General features: G+C 39.7%; 1 protein-coding gene across 3 annotated transcripts in view; it reads left to right on the top strand.

Moving 5' to 3' along the window:
- Positions 1–19,825, top strand: part of Plekhh2 (pleckstrin homology, MyTH4 and FERM domain containing H2) — a 112,880-nt gene that overhangs the window by 17,941 nt on the left and 75,114 nt on the right. For all 3 annotated transcript variants that reach the window (XM_050146146.1, XM_050146145.1, XM_050146147.1), the window contains exon 3: positions 16,870–16,932. In XM_050146146.1, coding sequence (XP_050002103.1) covers positions 16,870–16,932 — 63 coding nt within the window. The remainder of the gene's footprint in view (positions 1–16,869; positions 16,933–19,825) is intronic.

Raw genomic sequence — 19,825 nt, 5'->3', positions numbered from 1 at the left:
GGGAAAAGCGAGCTGTGGACTAAAATCTGTTGTGAGTGATTCCAGCAAGTTTGTGCAGAGCCCCCGAGCAGTGCACACTCAGATACCCTGCAAAGCAGGATTCTGGGAAATTGACACCTGCCACCACCTGGCGTCGCTTGTGGCAGTTACTAACTTTCTACAGTTTTCTTAATCAAAGGTGGTCTAGGTAACCTGTAAAGAAGGATTAAAAAATTCAGATGTTCTTAAAAAAAAAAAAAAGAAAGAAAGAAAGAAAGAAGGAAAGAAAGAAAAGAAAAGGAAAAAAAAAAAGAACCTAACGGTGGAGAGGAGTCATGGCAGCAAGCAGCAAGCATGGTGGCAGGGATGGGGAGCTGAGAGTTCACTTCCTGAACTGCAAACATGAAGAAAACACAGTGAACCTCAAGTAGAGAATAGCTCTAAGCTTTCAAAGCCTGCTTGCAGTGATAGCCATCCTTCATCAAGGCCACACCCCCTAAGCCCTCCCCCCCCCCCAACAGCAGCACTAACTGGGGACCAAGTGTTCAAGTGTCCAAGACAGTAAGGAACATTTCTCACGCAAATCAATACAGTTACCAACGAAGAGTTCCTAGACTCAAAGAATAATGCAGTATAGGAATAAATGCCAATGCTTTCCAGTTACACTCTTTGTGGTTTTATGTTTGGACTGGTTTTCCTGCGGTTCTCTAGCACTCCTCATTGTGTGGGTAGTTCATGTGCAGCTGTGGTTCAATGAAAAGAACACCAGAGAGTTGGAATATAAAGACCGAAGGCCAGCGGCATTACTGGCTAGAAGCATACTTCTGCACAAAGCAAATCATGTTAAACACAGTTTCCTATATTTTAGTTGGAACAATTCCCTCTTCACACCATGATTGGGGAATCACGTATTTGAAACGTCTTGGTTCTTAAACATCACTGACATTTCTAAAACGATCACTTCATTCCCTTAGTTATCTTTCTTTCCTCTGAGATGATTTTCCTCTTTCTATGGCTGTTTCTTTTCTGAGATGAAGCTTTTCTCACGTGTTAGCCGATCTTTGGTGGTCTGTTTACATGTAAGAATGGGACATCTGTGGACTTGTCTGGCAGCTGTGTATGCATGGCTGTTGCTGGCCCACTGTCAACTCTGTTTTCTGGTGAGTCGGTAGGAAACTGCTGTGAGCTCGTAAATGTGACAGTTGTTGGATGAATGCACTCCAAACAATTTGTTCAAGTTGTTAAGGGAAGAAAGTTTGAGTTTTTTACAGAAAATAAATGCTTAGTTGATGGACATGGGCGTACGGGAATAAGTGAGCTATCTAAGCATCTCCCACTAATGCCCCCTATTTCTCAGCATGATGCATATTCCCCTCCAGGTCTTTGCAGGGTTCTAAGGAGTTGCTGGCCTTCAGGAGGAGCGGCTCGAGACCCTAAAAGCCTTGCTCTAGAAGGCAAGACTTAGAAGACAATAGAACAGAATTCTCTTCTACGTCCATACATTTTAAAATTTAAATAGTTAGAATGTGTGTGGTATGTGGTGTGTGTGTGTGTGTGTGTGTGTGTGTAGTGTTTGCACACGTGCAGCACATGCACATGCATGTATTATGGCACATGTGTAGAGGTCAGAAGACAACTCTCTTTCAACCATGCGAGACCTGGGGACAGACTTGACTGCAAAGTACACTTATCTACTGAGCCATCTTCCTCCACTTATGAGAGTTAAGGATATTTTTAACACATGCAAGACCCCATGTAACCTTTCTGAGAGATTTCAGGAGAATGTGTTCCATTCAAAGGAAGAAATAAGCTAAGGCTTGGGAAGACAGGGTGTGGGAGCAGGTGATGCAGGGCAGAAGAAAGTGGAAGGGTCTTCCCAAGAAGACAGCCGGGCCTGGGCAGGAGGTAACAGTTCACACTGGCATGTCAGAGGTGTTGGGTGTGGCTTCAAGGGAAATTTGTAGGAAGCCCAGATATGAGTGAGCATCTTGAGTGGTAACTGAGACAGCGGTGGGAACTTGAAGTGTGTCTATTGGAAAGTTCTCTTTAAAAACTGTGTGAAGAAATAAGACAGTGCCGGGCGGTGGTGGCACATGCCTTTAATCCCAGCCCTCGGGAGGCAGAGGCAGGCGGATCTCTGTGAGTTCGAGACCAGCCTGGTGTACAGAGCTAGTTCCAGGACAGGCTCCAAAGCCACAGCGAAACCCTGTCTCGAAAAACCAAAAAAAAAAAAAAAAAAAAAAAAAAAAAGAAAGAAAGAAAGAAAGAAAGAAAGAAAGAAAGAAAGAAATAAGACAGTTAGTTCTGGGAGGACGTCCTGTAGTAAAGGTCCCTCACTGTGGCTGATACAAGACTGAGCTTCCTATCGGTCACATGTGTGAGCATGTTGTGAGTGTCATACACAGCTGCGGTAATAAGGACCCCTAAGTATGGTTTAAATAAAGGATGATATGAAGATGCAGAAAGAATAGGAGATGTGAAGTGTGTCTGGATTGATGGCAATGAGACAAAGGGGCTAATTTTCATTTTTCCATTAATGGAACAAGTAGAACATCATTTTTAAAAAGGAAGGCTGTCAGAAATAGAAGTATGCTATTTAGAACATGAAGGCAAATATGAAAAGAATTGGCTAAAAGTGTCCACTGTATTAATAAATCTTTCCAAATTAGTTGATATATGTATTTATAGCTTTGATAAATATAAAAGTAAACAGAAAAGCCAAGTTGTGAAGTAAATGGATTTGTTTAATCATTTGACAGGAAATCTAAACAGGGTATTGCCTTAGAACAGTGGTTCTTAACCTGTGGGTCCTGACCTGTTTGGGGACGACTGACCCTTTCACAGGGGTCGCCTAAGACCATTGGAAAACACAGATATTTACATTATGATTGGTAATAGGGGAAAATTAGTTATGAAGTAGCAATAAAAATTACTTTATGGTTGGGGTCAGCACAACATGAGGAACTGTATTAAAGGGTCGCAGCACCAGGAAGGTTGAGAACCACCGCCTTGGGAGTTATTTAAACACAATTGTTTGTGTTTAATTGTTTGGACTTCTCAGAATATTTGAACAAAAATAAAACCTTTTATGATGACATAGTTCTGCACATCACACATAGCGCATGCACAGACAGACAAGCGCATGCCTACACACACACACACACACACACACACACACACACACACACACACACACATATACATACATACCACAGTTTTCTCCCAGGACTAGGGATGGAACTCAGGACCTTGTACTTGCTCTCCCAGTAAATTTCACTTCAGTCCTTCCATATGTGTTTTCATGTTGGCACACATGGAATTATGATTTGTACATTTTCTTGATTAATTATTCCATTTTAACTCACCCTATTTATTATTCATAAAACTTTGGTACAAAAATCTATATTAGTTGATATTACTTTTATTCTTGATAAGTCTTCCATCCTTTTACTTTCATCTTTGAAGCATTTTGTTTGTTTGATACAGGCTTTCTCTATACCCTGACTGTCCTGGAACTCACTATGTAGACCAGGCTAGCCTCAAACTCACAGAGACCTGCCTGCCTCTGCTGAGTGTTGGAATTAAAAGCATGTGCCACTTTGCCTGGCCCATGATACTTACGTATCTCCTTGGATATATCCGAAATTATATATATGCCTTGTTTTCCTTTATCTCTCTCTACTCTGGGCCCTTCTCACCTTTATGGAAGGTAAAGACTGGATTTCTAGTTGACTATTGGTGTTTCTGGTGAGCTTCCTCCCATTTTAGTGAATACCTAACATAGCTGACTTGTAAAGAGAATGTCGTTTAGCTCTTTGTTATGGAAGTTCTAGTCTGTTGCTGGTTCTTTTGCTGTCTGGCCTGGGTGAGGCACACATCATGGTTGGAGACTGTAGAAAAGCCAAATGACTCATCTCGTGGCTGGAGAGCAAACAGAAGGAAGAGGACGTGACCAGGGTCCCCTCATTCCTTCCAAGGACATGCCCAAGTTGTCTAAAGACCTCCCTTGAGGCTCCACCTCCTGGAGTATTGACCATCAGGTTTCTTTAGCACCACGCTAGAGAGCAAACATATATCACCCAGACCTTTAGTGGACATTCAAGACACAGACAGTAGCATCACTTAAACCTCTTAACTCCTTAGTTAAACTTCGACAGCTCCCAGCATAAACAATAAGTTGAGGAATTGGAGAGTGACGAGGAGACTTGGGGGGGGGTGGCCAATGATTAACCGAGAACCTGGTATAGTAGAGGTTGGTGAGGGAAGGAGAGGGAACCTAGAGTAGTGGAGAGGATCTAAAGAGCTGCTGAAACCGTAGGGTGGTCGGCAGCCACTCATCTGCCAGAAAGTGCTCTTTAGGAACTGAATGTATTTCTAGAACAAAGACTAACTCTTGAAATTTAGGTGATGCTGTTGGGAATGAGAAGATGCTAAATGTTTAAGCCCATTCTAAACCACAGACTAGAAAGCTGCTAGGCAATGAGAAAGACTGTAGCTGTCCTGTCTTGTCCTTGAGAGAACCAGAAGTTTTTCCAGTCTTACCACAAAACTATTGGCTTTGAAAGGCTGTGTGGGGTGGAACAGGGTTTGGTAGAACCAAAATTGGGTAAGATGAGTAATACAACTGAAAAAAAAACTCTCTTTTGGAGAGTAATTCACCCACAGCAACTACTGGGCTGTCATGACTTTGCAAAAGCTGACTGTGCGTGCACGTGTATGTGGGTGCATGCGTGTGTGCGTGTGTGCATGCGTGCATGCGTGTGTGCTCGCTCACATACATGTGGATGACATCTTTATCACCTTCCATCTTTTTTTTTTTTTTTTGAACTGCCTCTTCATTCAACCTGAAGCTTACCAGTTCTGTTACTATCTGGCCAGCAAAGTCTGGGAAGTCTCCTCTCTGCACCTTCCCAGGCGCTCGAGTTACAGATATCCACAGACACACCCAGCCTTAACATGGGTGCTAGGGATTCGAATTCAGGTCCTCCCTCTTGCCGAGCACTTTACTCACCAAGTCATCTCCTCAGTATTTGCAAAGAAAGAAAAACTACAGATTATCCCTCAAAACTCTTTAGGGCTGGAGAGATGGTTCAGTGATCAAGAGCACGTATTATTCTGGCATAGGATCCTGGTTTGCTTCTCAGCACCCACACATCAAGCAATTTATGTAACTCCAGTTTCATGGGATCCAATACCCTCTGGCCTCTGTGTGGACGCCTACCTGCATTTAGTGTGTTTAAACTCACACAGCCACACATACATATACATAACAAATAAATAATAAAATTCTTCTTAATAAAGAAAACACTTTTGACATTCACCAGCCATGGAATCATTAGTAGTTTATCATGTACTTAGCCTGGAATGTATCCTAATGGTTTAAATTGATATGTTTAAACTTTAAAAAAAATTGTTTGAGAGGAGGAAAATAGACATTGGGTCCCACCCCTAACCAAAAAGCTATTTACAATTGATATCCACTGGCAAAGGGAAAGTAAGTTTTCTCCACCGGAGTGTTGGAGTGTTACAGGGTCAACTAACAACACCTCAGGGCAGGCCCCATGCCCAGCAATAGTTGGCCAACACAAAATGAATTCTACTTTTTTGGTTTTTGTTTTTTTGAGTTTTTTTTTTTTGGTGGATTTTCTGTTTCATTTTGTTTTGTTATGCCCCCCCCCTTTTTTGTCTTGTTGGTCTTTTGCTTGTTCATTTTGATTTTTGTCGTTTTGGTGTTTGGTTATTTGAGAACACAAAATTGGTTGAGTGGTTGGGGGTGGTTAGAATGTAGGAGAAGTTGGGAGAGGGGAAAGATCATGATGAAAATGAATTGTATGAGAAAACTTTTAAATAAAAATGTTCAAAAAGGGGGGAACAGCACATGCAGCTTTTTAAAATATATTTATTTGGGGCCTATGTGCATCCAGTTTATGGGATGGAGAGTTTGGGAAAGCTCGGTGATTCTCATGGTTGTACTTGAAGCTGAGACAATAGTTTCCTTTCAGCTCTCATGAGAGCTAAGAGAAAACAGCATTTCAAGAAGTTGTGTGTTGCTGGGCAATGGTGGTGCACGCCTTTAATTCCAGTACTTGGGAGGCAGAGGCAAGCCGATCTCTGTGAGTTCGAGGTCAGCCTGGTCTACAAGAGCTAGTTCCAGGACAGGCTCCAAAACCACAGAGAAAACCTGTCTCGAAAAAAAAAAAAAAAAAAACAAAATCAGTTGGAATATTCACAGTTATTGCATTGCTTACCCATTTGCAAGTTTTGCCATCTGAACAAATTGCAGCCCATGAACCTACCATTTCTTCATTGATTTAGGCTTCATGTCTTTCCTTGAGCGTGTCTAGTTTTCAAAGTTCAAATCCTTGTTTTGTAAATAGTGTAAGCTTCTTCCTAAGTGTTTTATTCATTGTCTTGCTCTCACGAATATTTTATTTACTTTGGGGTTTTTCTTTGCTGGTGTATAGAACTTGATTTTTGCATATTGATGTTGTTTCTTGAAATCTTACTTACTAGTTCTAATAGACCGCGTGTGAGTGCGTGTGCACATGCGTGCATTTTTCTTAGAATTTTCTATGTACATGATCACAACTCTGCAAATAGTTTTGATTCCTTTTTTAAATCTAGAAACTTGCTGTTTTATTTTTGCCTTGGCTACATCTCCTAGTGTAGAGCAGGAGTAGTGAGAGCAGGCAGCTTTGTCTCTTGTTGGTTTCGAGGGAAGCCTGAGTGTGTATGTTCCTGGCTGCCAGCTTTCAGAGCCGTCCCTTCCCAAGGGTGAAGGACTTCCTTTCCTTTCCCTTGCTGATGTATTGAATGCCTTTCTTATGAAGAGATGTTAGGTTTTGTCAGACTTGTTTCTGTGTTGTTGTTGAGATGATCTTTTTTTTTTTTTTGTCCTTTATTCTATTCGTATGACACATTGCCTTGGCTTATTTTCGTTTGTTGGAGAGCATTTATGTACTATTTATGCTATTTTTAAAACTACAGGCTAGGAATTTAAGTTATTGGCAAAGCACTTGACTAACATGTACATACAGAGTTCAGATCCCAGCAAATCAAGGTGACCAAGACAAATACCTTATACACTGGTACATAAATGTTATTTTAACTATAGAGGAAAACTTACCTGACATGAAAGAGTTTATATTGCTTGAGATAGAACAATGTCTCTATTTTTCGGCATAGTTGTTTGAATGCTTTAAGAATTAAGAATGTCAGTAGGCAGTCGTGGCGCACGCCTTTAATCCCAGCACTCAGGAGGCAGAGGCGGGTGGATCTCTGTGAGTTCAAGGCAGCCTGATCTACAGCACAAGCTCCAGGATGGCTGGGCTACACAGAGAAACCCTGGCTCTATAAAACGACAAAAACAAAACAGCAACAACAAAAAGAATTAAGAATGTCTATTTTATTAAGGTTTTTTTTTTTTTTTGGTTTTTCGAGACAGGGTTTCTCTGTGGCTTTGGAGCCTGTCCTGGAACTAGCTCTGTAGACCAGGCTGGTCTCGAACNGAAGAGGAAGAAGAAGAAGAAGAAGAAGAAGAAGAAGAAGAAGAAGAAGAAGAAGAAGAAGAAGAAGAAGAAGAAGAAGAAGAAGAAGAAGAAAAGAAGAAGAAGAGAAAAGAAAGAAGAAAGTTGTGTGTTAAGATGAGAGTAGCATTCATTGAAATGATGACCGGAGGTTATTAAAGGTACCATAGGGTCTGTACTACTCAGTAAAATAACTGTGGGTTTTAGTTACTTACTGCTGCTTAAAATGGAAAAAAAAATCTATTTCAAAACATAGTGGCTTTATCAATCTGGGTATTCTACAGTGTGTGTGTGTTTGTGTGTGTGTGTGTGTGTGTGTGTGTCTGTGTAGGTGGATCACATGGTCTCTCTGAGACCAGAGGATTCATAACCCCTTGGAGCTTGATTGACAGAAAGTTATGAACCACCTAACGGGGTGTTAGGAACAACACTCGGCTCCTCTGGAAGAGCAATATGTGCTTAACCACTGAGTCATCTTTCCAGTCTTGTAACTATGATTTTTATCCATTAAAAACAATTGTAGTGTCTTTAAAAGAGCAATCATTTATTCATATTTCTATTGGTTATCCTTAGACTGTGTTTTCCATTTAATGGGGTCACTCATGTAACAGCATTCAGTTGGCAGATAAACACTTAGAACCAGGATCAGCAAGGATGCTGACATGACAGCTGAGTCTGGGGTGTTCAAGATACACGTACCTGACACCTTAGTTGAGAGTAGTGGAATAACTAGACACTGTCCAAGATTCGTCCCTCTTCTTGTCCTCTGTAGGAAGGTAGCCATGGTGACCAACGATTCTAAAACCAGATCACAGCTGCAGATCTCTTCAGTCTGGCCTGGGCAGATGTACTGTGTTCTAATGAAGTCAGTTGCCAGCAGCCAGTGCTAAAGGGAGCCAGATCCAGAGCTAGGAGCCACTGGATCTTCTGGTGTCACCTTCTGAATCCAAGCCTGTTTCTGTCTGTTGAGAAACTGGATTTCTTTTCATCTCTAAGCTCCCTCATTTGGTCTACTCTAAAGATCACTGTCAATGTCGAGAAGGCGACCCCATCTCCTGGGAAGTTAGTCCCTAAAGGTATTCTGAGTCCATAGCATGGATCGGTAGTAGGACGAGTGTGGTAGTAGGACCTAGGCTTGGGTGTGCTAGGTCACAGCTGATATTATCTGTGTTTTAAAAATATGTCACTAAATTGTCTTCTTCCTCCAATACCTACACTTATTTCTACTTTTAAAAGTTTAATACACATACAAATGTGAACTTATTATTACCTTACGTAGCTTAAAGTAATTCAGGATCATTTTCTTCTTTGTACACAAGGAACTTTGTTTTCAGCTCCTTGTTGAATATTTCTTAGACTTTCCTTAGACTATTGTCTTGAATATTCATTTTACCTTTAAAAATAAATCATGCAGTTTTAAAATTATGTGTGGCATAGGGCATGACTGTCATGTGCCAGCGTGTTGCTTCTGTTAGTGACTCACTTGTTCCTCCCCATATCACTTCAAAGCCCCATCTGCACGCGTCATTGGCCACTTTTATTTTTACCCTCTTGTGCATTGAAATTTAATTTTTATGTTGCATGCTTTCTCTTCTTCTGGTCTCAGAATAGTTTACTTTTGTCTGCTTTTACTTAAACATTTGTGTTAATGGATCACCCCAAACTTAAAAACACTACAGACATTTATTATCTTGGAGCCTTTGGAAGTGTTCCAACCCTCTGGTGTAGCTGAGTCAGCAGTTGGCCTAGGCCGCGGTGAGCTGAGGGTTTGGTGGGAGCTGGAGGGTCTGCTTCCAAAATCGTTCACTCAAATGGTTGCTTGGGGGTTGGTGTTGGTAGGAGGCCTCAGCTGCTAAGCCTGGAGACTCCTCAGCAGGGCTCCTTGAGAACAGAGAAAGTGGTCCCAGGGAGTTCAAGGTGGAAGACAGGCTGTCTTTTGTGACATAGCCTGAGAAGTCACACTCCACCATTCCACAGGAACCTGTCGTCACAAGGGTTAGCCCATGTAGTGAAGGAAGGGCTAGACTACCACAAGGTGAGGACCTTTGAGGGCCGCAGGAGAGCTGGCTGCTAGCTACTGAGTTTTGAATTATTTTCCTACTCCTTTACTCTTAATTTCTCCCTACTTCTTTAAAAAGTTCTTGTCCTTCTAATAATTAGATTCTATTCCCACTTAATCTCTGACTACCCTAAAACATAGTCTGAGATTCCTCATGCAATAATATTCCAGATGTTTTCCTTGCTCTAAATTGGTCTTATGAATATTGATTTTTTAAAAATTTTAATTTTTTTATTTATTCTCTCATATATTACCTGATTTTCTTTCTATGTTTTAGAATTTGTTTAAGTATTTGGTATTTAAACAGATATATATATTAAAATATATATATATTAAAAATATAAAAACAATCCAAATAAGGATGAGATTTCCTGCACTGTTCTCATCAGTTTCCTTTCCATATTCTAAGTCCCAGAAGCCACTTCTATGCTGTCTGTCCCTTTGCTCATGCCAGGCCACTCAAGAATGCTAATGTCATTGTACATATTTGGAGTTTATCTATTGATGTTTTATTAAGGATTTCTGATACTGTACTCATGAGGATATTAGTCTGATCTTTGGTTGTGATCATAATTGTCTTTATAAAGTATACTTGGATTATCATCTTGGAAGAGGGTGGGTTTTTTTCTCATTAGTTTGTAGTCATCCTTTTTCTATCTTTTTTTAAAAAGATTTTTCTTATTTATTATGTATGCAGTGTTCTGGCTGCCTACATGCCGGCACAGCAGAAGAGGGCACCAGATCTCATTATGGATGGTTGTGAGCTGCTATGTGGTTGCTGGGGTTTGAACTCAGGACCTCTGGAAGAGCAGTCAATGCTCTTAACCTCCGAGCCATCTCTCCAGACCCTGTAGTCACCTTTAGTTGAATTCACTAGCAAAGCTGGGTAGTCTTGGAGTCTTCCTTTTGTAAGGTTTTAAATATGCATTTCTAAGATACAAGGCCATTAAGCTGACATTTCTCTTTGAATAATCTTTGCTATTTTATGTTCTTAAAAGAAATTACATGTTTTGTTCAAGTTGCTCAATTAGTTTTGCTCATGATATTCTGTTATTTTCCTCCAAATTTCTGTGAGTCTACTTATGGGCCCTCCTTGAGTTCCTGACATTGATTATTTGTGTTTTTTTTTTTTAAATATTGTTTCTTTCTCAATCTACCAAGAATTTATCAACTGTATTAGTTTTTTTCAATGAGCAGTTCTTAACTTTATTATTTTTCCTTTTTGTATATTTCCTGCAATCTTTATCAAGTTTTCCCCCTTTAGGGTGACTTTGTTCTTTATGACTAGTTAGTTTGCTCCATCTCTTGACTGTAGATGGTCATCTCACTGTGTGATTTCACAAAGACCACTGTAACCTCTTCATAGTCAGTGCATCATCCCTCTGGCCACCGTCCAGTGAGATCTCCACTTAGTATCCCTCTGGCCACTGTCTAGTGAGATCTCCACTTAGCATCTCTCTGGCCCCCGTCTAGTGAGATCTCCACTTAGTATCCCTCTGGCCACTGTCTAGTGAGATCTACTCCACTTTGTCCTTTTTTCCTATGTCTGTTATTCTTTTATGCTTCAATTCCATCTTTTTGTCTGTTTTCTCTGAAGAAGCAGAATTACCTTTGATTGCTACACCCATTACAGTATGTTTTCCAGTGTAGATACTTTTTACTCTTCCATTATACTCTTTTTAAATGGAATTAACTCTCCCTATTACTTAACACAATTCTATGACATAGAGATAGCTCCTTGGTGTTTGTGTGTCTCATCTCTTAAATATGCAAGTTTTTCCTATATAAGTAAAAGTAAAATATTCATGACCTTTTAAAAACAAACTTTTCTGCTAACATGTCATTTGCATGTCATTCCTTATATAGTTTTTATTTGTTGCTTTTTTTTTTCTTGGTGGCTGAGGAGCAAACCCAGACCTTTTTGCATCCTAGCTGAGCACACCCTCAGTACCTGCTTTGTCTTTAAATATGTCATTGATATCTTTTCACATATATATTTAAAAGTTCTTATTGGAGAGGTTTTATAACACATGGAAGTATGCCCTTATATATGTATCTTCTAGATTTAATGCTTATCAATTCAGGACCAATCCATCCATCCATCTGTAGACTGATCGATAGTTCCCAGAGTTCTAGTTGAATGAATCCCACATATAATATTTCATATATCTATGCACATTTATAATGACTATATGCTATCTAACTGTGTGAATGTGTCACTATATATATATATATATATCCCTTGTTTTAAGCAAATCTCTTTCTTCCTCTCTCTGCCCCTCTTCCTCTCTCTCTCTCTCTCTCTCTCTCTCTCTCTCTCTCTCTGTGTGTGTGTGTGTGTTACTGAAGCTTAAACTTAGAGCCCATGCATACTAGATAAATGTTCTATCATTAAGCTATACCCTCAGGCCTGACACTTTGATTTTTGTCATTCACATCACAAGACTAGAAATGCTATTACCATGTTTTCAATTACTGAAATACCTTAAGCCCATTCCCATCGCATTTACCTGTTCTTTTACTTTTAGTCTTGCATTTTGTAATAGAGAAGATTGTATGGTCCCAATTTCATACACAGGAATTATGGAACCTAGTGACAAACTATTGGTGAAGTACTGTAGTGTATCACCCGGTTTCGTTGTTACACCCTTGGTACAGCTGTACCAAATGCGAGTCCGGGCAAGGACCTGGAGATTGAACACAAGACACAGAGACCAGGGTCATTTGATAGGAGATCAAGTGAATGCCATTTATTCAGACTTGGGGAAGCCTTTTTCTACCTAACTGCAGCACAAAGATCTCTCCGCCCAGGGAGGTGGGAAATTACCATATTAACAATGGAGAAGATTGCCTGCAGCTAATCACCAGGTGGGGCAGGGATAGCACGGAAACACACAGGAAGCTTAGTTAACTGATTATAAACTGTCCCCACCAATGCACCCCAGGAATAAGGGAGACCAGGGGCCCACACTGTAGTAAGAGCTAAAACCCAGCTCTCTTAAATGTAGTTTGCTCATTTGAAACTAAACCATCCAAATTTAAATTATTCATAAAAGCAATTCATGTGTATGCTAGAAATACACTGCTATAAAATGTTCTCTGTAAAAGTTGAACATGTATTAAGATATTCAATATCATGCTAGATGTCTTACTACTTAATTTTTATAGAAATATACTAGAATGAGGGTTATTTCATCTTAGAGATAAGGAATGGAGACCTGCTATATTAAAGGATTCGCCTAGCTTTAAACCACTCATAAATAGTGGAATCTGGGTTCTAATTTAGATCTTGCTTCCAAATTCAGGACTTCCCCCCCTCTTGCCTTTCTACTTTCCTCTTAATATTTTGTGGGCTACTTTTGTGTTTAAATAAAAATAACAAAAGTGACCTGTGAAACTGGGGTTTTAAAAACTCCTTGTATTCAATGATATATACATATATCTTTTCATGCCTAGCAACAAATTTTGCCTATTTGTATATGAAAGCACTGTAAAGTGCTATGTATTTGTGTGTAAGGGAGTGTGTGCATGTGTATAATACCGTTCTAGTAAGGGAGCGTATGCATGTGTATAATGCTTTTCTAGAATGGAAATGTTTTTGCAAGGTTACTATCAACTACTAGGTTTTTAGATTTTTACTGACGAACTGCCATGTGTAAGATATTGTGTCGTGAAGGATTTCACACATGAATTATTCCTTCCAGCACTTATAATGTAGAACCACAGGAGCAGGAATAAATTTGTTTGGCAGTAGTAAACATAATATTGTCGATTACTGTTCTTAGCGTTGTGACAAAATTTGTGGGAGAAGAGCCCAAAGAAGGGTCTGGTTTATCCAGGTTCAGAAGTTTCTGTCCATCAGAAAGCGTTGAGCAGCAGAGTCTCTCATTTCAGGATGGTCAGGAAGCATAGGAAAGGGAGTACAGGAAGGAACCGGGGAGAAGATAGTGTTCTCCAAGACTCACTCCATCCCGCAGTAGCTTACTTCCTCCAGCTGGGCCTGCTTCTTCCATCCACTGTTTACCAACTCCCAACAATGCCATGGCAATTATGAATTCATCAGAGGCTTAATCCGTTTAGTAGATGAGAGGCTTTGTGATCTGACCATCTCTGGAGATAGCTTCCCAGACACAAGCTTGCTTTACTATTATCCCAGTCATTTCTTAATCCAGCCCAATTAACAATCAGAATTAGGCACCACAGCCATTCTTGAAATACACATGATACTTACAAATCATGGTCATTTCATTAATAATTTATACGACTCAATATCTACTGTGTATGAAGACTTATACTAGCTATATAATAATAGAGACTAGATTCTGCCCTTCCTGTTATCACTAGAAAGCAAATACTTGGAAATTAATCCTTATGGGTGTGGATGTATGTGTGGTGTGTGTGTGTGTGTGTGTGTGTGTGTGTGTGTGTGTGTGTGTGTGTGGTGTATGTGTGCATGTGTAAGTGAAGATGGATGTATGTGTGCTACAGTAGTTGGGTGAAGGTGTCAGACCCTGCCTCCCGTGTTGTTTGAGGTGGAGTTTCTTGTCCACTTCAGGGTATACCAGGCTAGCCAGCCCATGAGCTTATGGACATTCTCCTGCCTCTCATGTCTCCAGGAGCGAGATCACAGGGGCACGGTGCCCAGCTTTAGATGGATGTTGGGGACCTGAGCTAGGCCTTTACACTCGCATGGCAATATCCACTGAGCCATCTACCTTAGCACAGACGCTAAATAGCTCTCAAGTAAACAATCATAATTGATATTTATAGTCTCTGCAGAAAACTTTCTTTTCCTTTCACTAGCAACATTTGATTAACAAGGTTTTGTGAATTTGTTTCTCCTTGAAATCTAATCACTGCCTTAGAGATGGGTTAAGGCAACAGACGTACAGAAATTCCTCTGAAAAAGGATTGCAGTTAGCACAGAGGTGACAGTTGTCCGCATAGCCCCAGTGGAGCTTGCGATGTGTCTGGTAGTGGAGCAGGTGTTTTGGTAAGAAACTTCTAGAGATAGCTAAGAGATCTATGCTTGTCCAATCGTTTATGGATAGTCTGTGTCTAGTTAAGCAAAAACTCAGTAAAATTCGTTTAAGCTCATTAAATGCTTGAAACGTTTTCACAAAAATTAAAGATGATCCAGGTCCAAAGGATGCACTTAAAATATATCTGTAAACATGTTCAAATAGTTAAACCTTTTTTTTGTTTTGTTTTGTTTTTTGTTTTTCAAGACAGGGTTTCTCTGTGGTTTTGGAACCTGTCCTGGAACTAGCTCTTGTAGACCAGGCTGGTCTCGAACTCACAGAGACCCGCCTGCCTCTGCCTCCCGAGTGCTGGGATTAAAGGCGTGCGCCACCATCACCCTGCTAGTTAAACCTTCTTGATAAATCTCAGACCCTTTACCATCCTGCCTTTTAGAAAGTGCTGTCATTTGCATCCTTAAGTGACTCCATGCGATGACAACAGATATTCTGTACCTTTATTGTACAAGGAGCTATAATATGAATTACCTGTGTCATTTGAATTTTTCTAATGGATACATGAATAAAATGAGAAAGAGATGAAATAAATTTTAATGGCTTATTTGATTTAATGCAACATATCTCAAGTATTTAAACATGGAATTAAGGTAAAATTTATTTGGAGATACCCTACATTTTTATAGTGTTTTCTAATGGTAGATGTTACTGAGTGAAGTGTGTATTCTATGCTTATGCTCCATCATACATTGGACTTGCCACATTTCAAGTGGCCTTTCAATAACACATTGTAGCCGGGCGGTGGTGGCACACGCCTTTAATCCCAGCACTCAGGAGGCAGAGGTAGGCAGATCTCTGTGAGTTCGAGACCAGCCTAGTCTACAAGAGCTAGTTCCAGGACAGGCTCCAAAACCACAGCGAAACCCTGTCTCGAAAAACCAAAAATAAAATAAAATAAAATAACACATTGTATTATTCACCAGTTTTTATTGTCCGAATCATTTGGAGCTTAAAAAAAAAAAAACCAGCAAAGCATAAAAAAATGCCTAAATGCCATCACGACTTTCTAACTTGGGGAGTAAGTCCGTCAAATATGGTGGTATATCTGAACAGCAGTGTTTATTACTTGATGTGGGTTATTAGCCATTGCCTCTTGATTGAGGTACCCAATGGGCTTTGTGTTAAACACATTTATTCCTTAATAATCCTCTGCATTTAACCCAACAACACCCACGTATTTCAGGCAGACTACCAGCTACTTATCACAGGATAAATTCCAAATTACATCTTGATCTTTATACTTTTTTATGGCTCCCGAGAAGCCCATTGAGCCTCTACACCGACTCTCTACTTAATACAATTCCTCCTTCCACACTCTCCTATTGGAGACCTCTGGATATTATGTGTAGCCCACATAAAAGGGCGGAGATCCATCTCTTGTCAGCAAAAGATATTTTAAACTTGCAATGACAGAGTACTGGAATGTGAAAGGAAGTAGCAGCTGTAGATGCCATCCTTTTGATAGAAAAATTTGTCCACTTTCCCCATCTGTCCCCCTTTGTTACAGTGTTTGGATCTCTCTCTCTCTCTCTCTCTCTCTTCCTCCAGAGCAGAGAGTTGAAAGTTTACCATGAATATTCTGGGCATCCATACCAACTGTCTGGGAGAAGAGGGGCAGTGAGGTCCAATCACGCGCCACTCTAAACTTGGTCCAAATTTGACCTCGTGGCTGTGTGTTCAACACCTAGCACTCGTCCCTTAATTAACACTAGATCCTTTAGCATTGGACTTCCCATATTTATTTTGGGATTTGCGTTTAATCAGTCTCTTATATACTTCCATCAATCTATAAGACGCTTCAGCCGTGATTTGAATATACCATCCATGGAGTTTGTAAGAACACATGCATCTCTTAATTTCATCTTGACTTTTGGCCAAAATGCCAAATACAGCATCAAAGCCTTACTTTTTATTGTTCTTAATATGTATTGACCAGTTGTTTCCAATCTGTTGATGAACACCCCTGTGGTATATGAAGTTCTATATGGAAGAATGATAACAATAACAGTACCAGTCTATGAACTACCAAACCACCCTTACAAAGTTACCAAGATGTGTGCCAAGGACTGGACCACAATGTCCTAAAAGCATCAAGACTTCTGACATTTCATCAACTTTTAAATACCAAGTGCCTTTTAATGTGTTAATTATAATTCCTATCCAAAGGATTACTTTGTTTTTACGAATTGATGACATTGTGAGACTTAAAGCTGTTTCCCAAAAGGCAAATATAAAGATTTGTGTGTTTTCTGCCCTCTCTCACCTGTAGATGCAACAGTTGGAGAGGCAAGTTATCGATGCCGAACGCCAAGCAGAAAAGGCTTTTCAACAGGTAGAGTATCATTTAATCTTCACCTGTCTCTGTGCATATAAAGATTGTTTAGCTCAAAGTAGTAGGACAGCTGGCAACCATCCTTAATTTTGACTGCTCATGAGCTCAATCCATAGAGTGGAAAAACTGAACTCTATTTTGTTCCTTTATATATTTTCCAAGAGGGCAAAAAAGGACTTTAAAATACTTTACTTTTAAAGTCAAATATAACTGTCAATAGAAATCCCATCTGTAATTAAATTTTATATATAAGTATGTTCATATCAGCTTTATGTATAATAATAAAGAGTTGAAAATTGATATGAATTCCATATTTTAGAAGAGTGAGTAAGTAAACTTAAAGTCAGGAACTATTAAACAAATATTTCAAGTAATCTCACTGAAAATTAATAGAGAAAATGTTTAGAATTACATTAGAAAAATTATGTACAAAGCTATATATTTCATATATTAATATTTTTTATTAAGAAAAACCAAATCCATGACTTTAAAACTAGTCTGAGAGGAAACTAAAGTTTGCTTGAATTGTAGCATTAAGGAAGATTATTTTGTTGGGCAGTGGTGGCACATACCTTTAATCCCAGCACTTGGGATTAAAGTTCTCTGTGAGTTCAAGGCCAGCTTGGTCTACAAAGTGATTTCCAGGACAGCCAGGGTGACGCAGAGAAACCCTGTCTTGAAAAGTACAAAAACAACAACCACAAAAAAAAAAAAAAAAAAAAAAAACCGGAAGGAAGGAAGAAAAGAAAGAAAAGGTTTTTTCTTTATTCTTATTTTTTTCTAGAACTTTGGTTCTTTAGATGCTGATTGGTTGCTTAGCCCCTTCTAGGCTTTAAGAGCAGTAAGGGGATGGTTCGGATGGGCGCACCCACCCTAAAGTTCTTCAGTCCATAGCTTCTCCTTTTATGAGAGCTCTCCATTGCACTCACTCAGACTAACATTTCTAATAACTTCGACACAAAATTCTTTCTCTTTTTTTAAATTGATTTTTATTGAGCTCTACATTTTCTCTGCTCCCTTCCCTGCTTCTCCCCTCCCTACTTCAACCCTCCCCCAAGGTTCCCATCCTTCCAATTTACTCAGGAGATCTTGTCTTTTTCTACTTCCCATGTAGATTAGATCCATGTATGTCTCTCTTACTGTCCTCATTGTTGTCTAGGTTCTATGGGATTGTGAATTGTAGGCTGGTTTTCTTTGCTTTATGTTTTAAAACCACCTATGAGTGAGTACATGTGATAATTGTCACTCAATTATCTCACTCAAAATAATATTTCTAGCTCCATCCATTTTCCTGCAAAATTCAAGATATCGTTATTTTTTTCTGCTGTGTAGTACTCCATTGTGTAAATGTACCTTATCCATTCTTTGGTTGAGGGGCATTTAGGTTGTTTACAGGTTTTTGTTATGACAAACAATACTGCTATGAACATAATTGAGCACATGTCCTTGTGGCATGATTGAGCATCCTTTGGATATATACTCAAAAATGGTATTACTGGATCTTGAGGAAGGTGGTTTCCTAATTTTCTGAGAAATTGCCACACTGACATCCAAAGGGGCAGTACATATCTAAACAGAGAACTCTCAACAGAGGAATCTAAAATGGCTGCAAGACACTTCACGAAATGTTCAACATCCTTAGTCATCAGAGAAATGCAAATCAAAACAATTCTGAGATTCCATGTGAGACCTGTAAGAATGGCCAAGATCAAAAACACTGATGACAACTTATGCTGGAGAGGTTGTGGGGAAAAGGAAACACATCTGCATTGCTGGTGGAAATGCAAGCTGATACAAAATTCTTTCTAAGAAGTGCATAGTGCAACAGTTCTCTTGTCCTTAGGCCTGCCATCTTCCGTCCTTGGCTACCTTTGCTTGCTGGCGTCAGTGGTGCCAGGCAGCGTGTCCTCCTTTAAACCAGAGGCTAGACTTGGTTTTACATAGCAGATTGTGAGAATGGCTTAACAGATTTCTAAGCAATGCCAGTCCAACCTCATCCTTGATTTCTTATTTATATTTGAAAACAAATCTTAAAATTTTATTACATGAAACCAACCGCGCATGAGAGTAGGGAAACCGTACAGTGGGCTCTCGAGACTTAGTCAAATTGCCACCACCGTATCATTGGTCAGCCTTTCCTCCACTCAGGCTAACTGGATTATTCTGATATCAAATACCACATATCATACAGTTGTACCCATGCATAAAGTTGAGTAAAATCAAAGCAACTAATCTAAAAGACTTAAAAATCCCAGCCATGAAAAACAATCCCAACCATGCGGCTGGAAAGATGGCTCAGTGGTTAAGAGCACTGGCTGATCCTCCAAAGGACCTGGGTTCAATTCCCAGCACCCACATGGCAGCTCACAGCTATCTGTAACCCCAGTTCCAGGGGATCTGTCATTCTCACATAGATATACATGCAGGCAGAACACCAATGCAAATAAAATAAATCATTTAAAAAAAATCCTAACCACAGTACCATTGCCATGCCAAAAGTACTAGCAAAAGTTCCTTGGTTTGTCAGAGAGCTAGATACCATTCAAAATTCTCTCAGACATCTCAGAATTGCTTCTGGTTTTGTTTTTCTTTAATATTTCTTTTATTTTGAATGTGTGTGTGTGTGTGTGTGAGAGAGAGAGAGAGAGAGAGAGAGAGAGAGAGAGAGAGCGCACATGTGAATGCTAGTACCCACTGAGACCGGTGGTGTTGGTTCCTATCAGAGCTTGAGTTCCAGGCAGTTGTGAGTGCTGAAACTGCACATGAGTCTTCTGGGAAAACAGTATAATCTATGAACTGTGGAACCCTTTCTCTAGCTCATGTTACTCTTTTTTTATTGCATTGAAGTTCATATAATATAAAATTAGTTATTTTTAAACAGACAAATTACAGT

This window comes from Alexandromys fortis, unplaced genomic scaffold (assembly GCF_014885135.2).
Source record: "Alexandromys fortis isolate MF-2015 unplaced genomic scaffold, M_Fortis_MF-2015_v1.1 scaffold_42, whole genome shotgun sequence".
In the NCBI taxonomy this organism is placed as follows: domain Eukaryota; kingdom Metazoa; phylum Chordata; class Mammalia; order Rodentia; family Cricetidae; genus Alexandromys; species Alexandromys fortis.
Note: the sequence above shows the minus strand (reverse complement) of the source record. Positions and strands in the feature narration are given on the sequence as shown.